Genomic DNA, 9,380 nt, shown 5'->3' with positions numbered 1-9,380 from the left:
ACACCAAGCAACAACCAACCAAATAGTGTATAAAACATTAGGCTAATAATGGGAATAGCACATCATGTTGTAGCACAATATTTCCTCCATTTACAGTTTGCTACAATGATGCGGTCACATCACTTTTTCCGCAATATTTTAGTTTTTACACGCTTGTTCGTTCACCAACCAACCCCTCCTCCTCTCGCCTTGGGCGACAGAGTGGAACTGGAACAATATGCCTCCTACTCCTCCTCCTCCTCCTCCACCCACATCCCGGAGGCTTGCTTTTTGGACGCCGTCCAAAATGGGATTGGCTTCCCGCATCTCACAGGGAGGAACTGGCGCGGCAGGATACCCATATATGGCTTGACTGATATTGATTTCGATCGCATGCATGATTCGGCAGCATAAATTATGCTTCTTATCAATTGGCTGGGCATTGTTCATCTTGAAAGTTGAAGCCGAAATGACAAGGGATTTTCACTTTAAGCTTCCGTTCCAATGTCATAATAGTGTGGTCACTACTCACTAGTCTTTGATTGATTGATTGATTGATCGATTGAATACTTTATTAACAGTTTCCAGAAAAAAAGCACAGGAAAGTACAGTTCAATACCAGGTCTGCTAAGAGGTTTAACCCTCTCTCAGTCTACAGCTTGTTTCCATTTGGGTCCTTCATATTCAATTCATCATCTTTAAGAAAAGCCATGTGTGTTTTTAGAGCGTATTCAGGTTATATTAGCGTTAATATCGAGTGAGTATGTATGCTATCGTTTACCACACCGTTTTCTCTAACAATGCTCTTGTTTACTGTCCTTGTTCCTGGCAACAACGTCATCAAGAAGCTAACATCCCGGGGGCGGGCTATAAGGGAGCGACCAATCGCTGTAGACTAACAGGTTGGCCAGCCTGTGGAAGAACAAGATCCTATAAATACCACGGAGCCTCACAGTGCCACAGCACTGACACACACAGTACAACGAGTATAACAAACGAGGAAACAAGTATACAAGTCAAACTTTTCATTAAGAGAGAAGCGCAAAAGGAAAACAGCGACAACAACAGGGATTGGAATCAAAACATCAGAAATAGTCGCTGGACACCGCTAAAGGAACACAACTACAAGTTGGTACAGTACAGTTCCACTAATTTTTTTTGGGAAGTTTTGCTTTGGTAACTTTTGATCATTCGTCAGCATAAATAGTACAGCCGGGACTTGGCGCTGTAAAAACAGAGAAACAATTTGGGGCGATCGGTGTCTGTCCCAGGCAACATCGCTGCGCACACTCTGTGTATTTTGACTGTTTTGCTTTGAAAATATGTCCACAATAATGGAACAGCCTTTTTATGACGACTCGTTTCTCTCTGCTTATGGCCATTCAGGCGCTGCCCTGCTGCCAGACTACAAGCTCCTAAAGCAGAACATGAACTTGAACTTCGCGGATTCATATCGGAATTCAAATCTCAAGTCACAGCTACGCGCCGCCGTCGCCGCCGACGGTGACTTCTACCCGGTGGGAAGCGCATCGGCGGACGCGCAGGGCTCTCTAATAAAGCTCGCCTCTCCGGAGCTGGAGCGACTGATCATCCAGAACAGCAACGGGGTCCTCACCACGCCGACCCCTGCACAGTACCTCTACAGCCGGGGCATCACCGATGAGCAGGAGGGCTTCGCTGACGGCTTCGTCAAAGCGCTCGACGACCTCCACAAGATGAACCAGATGGCCCCGCCGAACGTGTCAATCGGCACGGTGTTGGGCGGCGGCGTGCAGGTGTCCTCGTGCCCGGGCCCCGGCTCCGTGCCCGTGGTGTTCGGCTCGTCCTCCGCTTCCATGACGCACGGCGGCGAGCCCCTCGAGTACACCACCCTGGGCAGCTGCTCCTCCTCCTCCGCGGCCTCCTACCCGTCCACCACCATCAGCTACCTGCCTCACCAGTACCACCACCATCACCACCAGCAACACCATCCCCAAGCCATGGCGCACCACCATCACTTCCAGCACTCCTCCTCCTCGCTGTCCGGAGCTGGCCTCCACGCGGCGGCGGCGGCGCAGCGTTCCGCCTTCGGCGTCATGAAGGAGGAGCCCCAGACAGTGCCCGACATGAACAGCAGCGACAGCTGTGACTCTCCGATGCCGATGTCGCCCATCGACATGGAGAACCAGGAGCGCATCAAGGCGGAGCGCAAGCGTCTGCGGAACCGGCTCGCCGCCACCAAGTGTCGGAAGCGCAAGCTGGAGCGCATCTCGCGGCTGGAGGACAAGGTGAAGGTGCTGAAGACGGACAACGTGGGCCTGTCGAACACCGCCTCGGTCCTCCGGGACCAGGTGGCCCAGCTCAAACAGAAAGTCATGACGCACGTCACCAGCGGCTGTCAGCTCATGTTGGCACCCAATGTTAAGTCCTATTAATAACAGAGACATTGATTGAGACAATGCACTTTTTTAAAAAGAAAAAAACACTGGACAATGTATACGAACAGCTGGTCGAAAACAAAGTAAAATGCACTGACAAGAACACGAGACTTTAAAAAGACAATGTGTTTTTACGTTTGTAAAAACGTTTAAATTGGTACGTTTTAGGACGAGGTTATAAAAGTGGTTTCTCTGAGTCTCTGAACACAAGGCTACGAAATCATAAGCACACAAGACTGAAACACTTAGGGCATTTTTTTACTATTTTGAATCTCTAATAAGTCACTTCTCTGGCTTTGCCTGTTTACAATTTACTGTGTCAACTGCCATTGTTTGTGATCGTGATGCATTCCACTGTAAGTTATTTGTGTTCGTCAGGCTGAGCCTGTCTTGTCTTTTTTTTTTTTTACATGTACAGTAAAATATTTAAGTAAATACAATTGAGAAATTTTAACTGTGGAGTTTTGTCGACTTTGTTACAGATATCATTATTGGTATAGCCAGCCTATAGTCTATATAAATAACACTGTATTAGGCGGTGAGTGATAGTTATATAATATTGGCTCTGGGATATTTCGGTTGGATTGTTTGTCTGATAACAGAACCAGTTACCAAACACTACATTTCTGAATAAATGGTGGACTATATAGAAACAGAAAGCCTGGCAGGCAGGAGGCTATATTAGTCAGTTTATAGAGCAGTATAAGTAGGCTAGCCTAGCGAGACGCTGACATGCCGATGGGGAATGTTTTCCTATTGACGCACTTACGTATGTCTATATATGGGCAACTTCTCTGTTAAACGTCACATTTCACGAAAAGGTTTCCGGGAACTCCCACCTACATTGCCCGAGTGCCCAGAAACGTCGCGGTCTGGGCGTGTGTCTGTGTGTGCGTGCGTGCATGTAGGTTTGTCAATGAGTGGTTTATTATCAGATAGGGAGTTTCCCCACTCAGTTCTCAATTTCCCATAACAGACAGCCCAGTTAGTTGGAAAAAAGTTCAACTTATGTGTATTATATAAGATTGTCCTACAACTGATAGCCTACCGTTTAACATATTTGAACTTACATTGGATACAAGTGTTGTGGACTAAACAATTAAATGATAACCAAAGTACTGTAAAAGAACAACCCACAGACTATTCAATACAAATGGACCAATATTGGGTCTGGATAAATGTTATTCCCCTCAGTGTCCTAAAACACATTAAATGTTTACGGGTACAACAATGTGTTTCCCAAAGTGGCACAAGCTAACAAGACAAACTAAAAGCTAAAATAAGGCAAGCACAAGGAAATTACAAGTGGTCTACTAAACAAGACGTCCACCATATTTTTTTGGAGAACAATTCCGTTCAGTTTAGTACCCTACCAATCATACCCAGCAACTATTACGTTTTCCACATCTGGCCTGTGGCATTTGGGTGTAACATGGCAGTTTGGAAACAACTGGCATATATAAAGACATACTCCAAATTCTTCACCACTGTCAGTGGTGGAAAAACTACTCACTCAATAATAGTTTGGAATTCAAAATGTACTGGTAGGCCTATAAAAATGTACTACCAAAAGTCAAAGTAGGCTGCTCATTTAAAATACTGTCCCATTTAAAGTATTAAAATGTACAGTATAAATATTTTTAATATAGCAGATCTACAAGCTCACAATGCGTTGAGAGCTTGTAGATCGGCTATTTTCAAATGGCCAAAATGTATATTGGGCTTTAGTAGTTAATAATAATCAAAATCTACATAAATTGTTAAGTTGTGGAGTAAAAGTACAATATTTGGATCCAAGATGTAGTGTAGAAGTAAACGTAGTGTAGTAAAAGTATTGTAAATAAATAAAATTGTACTCAAGTTTACACCCCTGTTGACCACACACCCAAAATGTTACACGAACAAAAAAAACAGTCACATGGCAACATGTAGAAGTACAATGGTGCCACCTAGTGTTCATGTTGTAGAACTGTTGAATGACCAACCGCAACACAACTAAATTAACAAGTATTTCCACTTTGCTTTATTTCTTTGACACAAAACACTGCCAAACATCAATACTTTCCATTGCTTTAAATGAGACGGCTGACTGATTAAGTAACAGAACAAAGTACAAAATAATCATTAGCAATGTACTTTCAGTGCGTAGGACTATGAGGCCAGGAACATGTCGTAGGAAGTGGGTTTGTGTAATCACTTTCAAACTTGCAGAATTTGTTGAGATGACATTGGACACCAAAAAGAGAAACTGCCTGAACGGGGAAAAACTTCTCATCTGAGGGTTAAGTGCTACAGCTAGGAAGTCAACTGAGGGGTAAAGGGGTCACTTTTACTGCTTGGAGAAGTATTCTTTGCTCTTCTGGACATCAGGGACAATGGTATCACTTCCTGGTTTCCAGCCAGCGGGGCACACTGCGGGGAGGGGGAAAAAAATCGACCACATTCAGTGACAGTTTTAAACTTCACATACATACGCACAAGGACACTATTCATGTGTGAATAAACATCAGCATTGTAACTCATTCTGTGTCCTTTCTGTATGACTAAATAGGTTGTTCAGTTTATTTACCCTCTCCATATTTGTCAGTGTGCTGGAAGGCCTGGACCAGACGCAGGGTTTCATCCACAGAGCGGCCAACAGGCAAGTCATTGATGGTGATCTGTCTCAGGATGCCCTTGTCATCGATCACAAACAGACCCCTAACAGGGACAAATGTACACGTTTAAGTCCTAAGCAAAAGTGGTCAATCACGTGTGTGTAAACTATGCACCAATCATGTAATCAAACAGGGAAATCAGAGACAGACATGTGGCAAGTACTATTGGTTGGCAGCATGAACCTTCCCCTCTGAAACAAATTTAGATTTTTGTTCAAGTAAGCCTACACGTGTACAACAGACAAGTTTCAGTTCAGCAACGATAAAAGCCTACTTCCTTACACATTTCTTCTAATTGTGAGGAATACTACACACTGGACGACAAGCATACAGTCCCGTTTGCCGATGACACAGACATGTAACATTTTCAGGTTTCAAAGCAATCCATAATAAATTGCCAGACCCAACATTAAACTGTGGACTATGGTGAAGTTATATAGTCAAACAATATAAATCCAACCTGTATGCGATGCCTTCATCTTCCTTGAGCACGCCATAATCTCTGGAGATGGACTGAGTGAGATCTGCCACCAAGGGAATGTTCATGGGACCCAGACCACCCTGTTTCCTTGGTGTGTTGATCCTAAAATAAAATAAATGAGTTTTATAATTATTTCACTTAAAATAAAATGAATTTACAAGCCATACATCTCTACTGCATACTCAAAGAAAAGGATAATAGAACAGCAGCAATAACAGAAATAAAATTCTATAAAACCAAGTTGATACTTTAACTGAAAACATCCACAGGACAGGAGGAATTGCAACACAGTTGCTAGGACTTGTGACCCCCTCCTCATCCAAAATATGATATTTTTATATGAAAACCCAATATAATTCTGGACTGAGTTGGACCTCCATACTCAAGTCCATTCCATAAACTGAAATGCACATTTGTTTCAATCTTGAGTTAACAGTTTTAATGCCGGGATTAAACGAGCGTCTTCAAGGCTAGACTGCCTATGTTTAAAGTTACCTTTGTCAGCCAGTGCACCGATCGCCGAGTTGCTCATCATGAAAATTCACTTTAAAACGGTGTAATCGCTTGTTGTAGTGTTGAAAAATATTCCAAAGTGCCGACCACAACAACAGGCAGGACAGGGCAACTTTCCCATTGTAAACAGGGACTCAATTTCCCATAACCCTTTGCACGTCGGCTATTTTTGCGATGACGTCATCAAAACGCAATTAAACAATGAAATCATAACTCGGGCAACTCGCGAATCGCAGCGACAGTGTTCTACAATTAATTAACTCGGGCAAATTGTGAATAGTAGTCAAAGTGTTAACACAAAGTACTTTGAAAGTAAGCTCTCGTTTTAAATTGTAATTTCTTGGATTATGATTCTTTCTAGAAAGCCAAGTTGGACAGAGTCATCATGAGACTGACAGTTGGTTCTTCTCAGCATATCTGGTGCCAAAGAACATATCACCACTATACAGATCAGCAGAGTCAGAAGAGATAAGCTGGGGCCTGGGGCGGGCGTTAACCTGCCAACATGTCTTATGGAGGCGGCAGTGGCTCAGGGGCAGATCGGCCGCTTCGAACCCAGGCTCCCCCAGAGTTAGTGTCGAAGTGTCCTTGAGCAAGATTCTGAACCCCTAATTGCTCACGATGAGCAGGTTGGTGCCTTGCATGGTTTCCTCCACCATCGGTGTATGAATGTATGTGTGAATGGGTGAATGTAATCAATGCACAATCATTGTAAAGCTCCTTGGATAAAGGCACTATATAAATGCACCATTGATTTACCATTTTTTATAGTCCAATTAAACATTTTATTATAGTAACCTAACTTTTGAGACATTTGTAATTTTTTATTATATTTGTAGAATTTCAAAATATTTTTTTAGTAGAGTAAAGTAAACCTATACAAGTTCTCAAATTAAACAAATACCTTTGGAAAAGATGCAACTCAAGTAAGTTCTGACTAAGGCGCGATTCATACTCCTATTTTAGAGCCGAATAGTCGGTTCGACTCTGTAGAGCCTACAATGTGACGTCATTTGAGGTTCGGGAGGGCGGGTACCGTCCTAAAGTCGACTCTTCGGTGCTACTGAAACTTTGACGAGCCGTAATCATTTCGGCACTACAGCGGTAAAATAGGAGTATGAATGATAATAATATCTGATGATAATAATAACCAATGCTCACCAGGCCAGGTGAGAGAAGTGAGAGTCTGTGGAGGCGCCAATGACCTCACAGCCAATCTTACGGAATTCCTCTACCCTCTCGCTGAAAGCCACGATCTCAGTGGGGCACACGAAGGTGAAGTCCAGGGGGTAGAAGAAAAAGATCACATATTTCCCTGGATAACACAGAGGAGTTAGCAGATGTACATTGTGGACCATCCATTAGTTATAAGTTATTTATCAGTCTGCTTTTAACTCTGCCAAAACGGTCTACCATTCAAAAACAGTGTGTATGTGCAAATGACAGACCTAGAAACTGAGGAACCATTTAAAATGGTGCTTTTCCAGTAAGACATTATATAGTTCATGGTAAGTCTATTACCTTTGTAGTCGGATAGCTGGATGTCTTTAAACTGCCCATCAACCACAGCTGTGGCTTTGAAGTTGGGGGCAGGTTTGCCGATCTTGGCATTTCCAGCAGACATGGTGGTGTGGGAAGTTCACTGAGGGAAGAAAAAGAATATCAACTTGATGATTTCTGACAGCGACGCTATAATTCATATGTGAAGAAGCACTAATCTAGTAGGCAGGGTGCTCCTTTTCAATGTCAGCCACAATATAATTAGGTCACACAAGTAGAAAGGTCCACTCCAAAACAAACTAAAACATCTCAGGCACCTACTCAAAGGTTTGACTGTTCTCTCCCAAGTGTCATACTGGATCAACGGGTTAAAACCATGGGTTAAACAAAGTCACATGCGTGTCAGTTGTTCAGTGCACAACAGTTATTTAAGAGGCTTATATATAATCATAGAGGATAATCACATAACCAATAATAAGTAACTTAGAAAATACTAGTGTGGTGATGATGCCGCACCATTGGAGAAGTTTTCAGTTCAGATCATTTTAATATTTTAATCACTGCTCTCTTTCACAAGCATCATCATGGTTTTCATCTGAGAGTAGGCCTGCATTAAGACATTTATTGTAACAGTTTGACATTACCGCCATCTATTGACAAAATTAATACCAATTAAAGTGCATGAGTAAATGCAACAGTATGTATATACTATTCATTGCTATCGTTTTTATTTTTTGATGCATTTTTTTATTATTTTACTTTGTTTGAGTCACGTTACACATCCGCACAGCAGCAACCAGGGATTAAGAATAGAATAGTGCATGACGTACAATTTAGGTATTTAGCAGACGCTCTTAATCCAGAGATTTACAGCAAGCAGGAACATACAATGTAATACATCAAATACATAGAAAGTCATCAAGAATCATAAGCAAGCTAATAAAGATCCTAATATCTATCTAACAGTACATTATCTGTGCAATCAAAGCTATATGTTGTAGTATGCTAAATTAATGACTACATATTTTGACAAGATTATAGCAAAGAAAAGTGTCGTTATGATCGACATTCGACATTATTTACAAAATCAGGGACAAAGAACAAGCTTATAGAAAGAGGCCGCAAGTCCCCGAAGGAGGAGGAGATGAAGTGAGTGACCCACAGTGCAGTGCACACTAGTGTCTGGCTAGCATAGCCAGGGTCCTTTGTTTTAAACTCTCTCCCAAAGAACACCACAAGGGACTCTGTTCTAAAGTAAATACATTATACGTGCACGGTTCGCCTGAAAACACGAATAAAGACAACAATTTAAAGACATTTTCACTTACAGTGCGTGTTCTGTGGGTAGAATGGAGAGACGTGGGGACGGAGAGAGGCTCTGCTTGCAGAATGAGTGGAGAAGAGACAGAACCGGCTCTGTGTTGCCAGGTATGTGGGAGAGAAATAAGCAGCCAGGTCAAGCAACTATATAAAATTGTGCCATGTTTTTATTTTCTAGATCAGCACTTTTCATGTCAAAGGCTCACTATTTATTCAGCATTTGAGCCTCGGACCACCATTTGATGACATTTAGCCTCTCTTGGATAAGACTTTGTCCACAATTCCATTCCATAGGAGAGATAACAGACAAACGTTGATCAAAATAATAATTCTTCTACATTTTCTAATTGAAGAAGAATTATGAAGAAGAATTATGACGCAACCTCGCCCCAAAGAGGCCCGCCTGGGTGACAGCAGACTGCTGGGCGAGCACTGGCACTTTGGCATGGGGGGGGGGGGGGTCAGATCAACATATGGAATGAATTCTGTACTGGCCATATATGGAGCATGTCT

At 42.5% G+C, this 9,380-nt stretch overlaps 2 protein-coding genes across 3 annotated transcripts; one reads left to right on the top strand and one right to left on the bottom strand.

The window, feature by feature from the left end:
- Positions 1 to 885: 885 nt before the first annotated feature.
- LOC306921504 (transcription factor JunB-like) lies at positions 886 to 2,850 on the top strand. 2 transcript variants are annotated; one of them, XM_079498647.1, is made up of 2 exons: positions 886 to 1,107; positions 1,366 to 2,850. In XM_079498647.1, exon 2 carries the CDS (start codon positions 1,407 to 1,409, stop codon positions 2,391 to 2,393), a length of 987 nt encoding a protein of 328 aa, XP_079354773.1. In that variant the 5' UTR covers positions 886 to 1,107; positions 1,366 to 1,406; the 3' UTR covers positions 2,394 to 2,850. The 2 variants fall into 2 exon arrangements, with proteins under 2 accessions (XP_079354773.1, XP_079354772.1); XM_079498646.1 differs by having other exon boundaries at positions 886 to 1,111.
- A 1,546-nt stretch (positions 2,851 to 4,396) lies between these two features.
- prdx2 (peroxiredoxin 2) lies at positions 4,397 to 9,021 on the bottom strand. Its single transcript, XM_079498506.1, has 6 exons — positions 8,876 to 9,021; positions 7,569 to 7,689; positions 7,209 to 7,362; positions 5,514 to 5,636; positions 4,966 to 5,096; positions 4,397 to 4,808 (listed from the first exon to the last, which is right to left on the bottom strand). Exons 2-6 carry the CDS (start codon positions 7,669 to 7,671, stop codon positions 4,726 to 4,728), a joined length of 594 nt encoding a protein of 197 aa, XP_079354632.1. The 5' UTR covers positions 7,672 to 7,689; positions 8,876 to 9,021; the 3' UTR covers positions 4,397 to 4,725.
- Between the last annotated feature and the right edge of the window lie 359 nt (positions 9,022 to 9,380).

Source organism: Electrona antarctica, assembly GCF_951216825.1.
Source record: "Electrona antarctica genome assembly, chromosome: 4".
NCBI classification, from domain to species: Eukaryota; Metazoa; Chordata; class Actinopteri; order Myctophiformes; family Myctophidae; genus Electrona; species Electrona antarctica.
The sequence above is the reverse complement of the archived record's forward strand: the minus strand, read 5'-3'. Positions and strand labels throughout refer to the sequence as shown.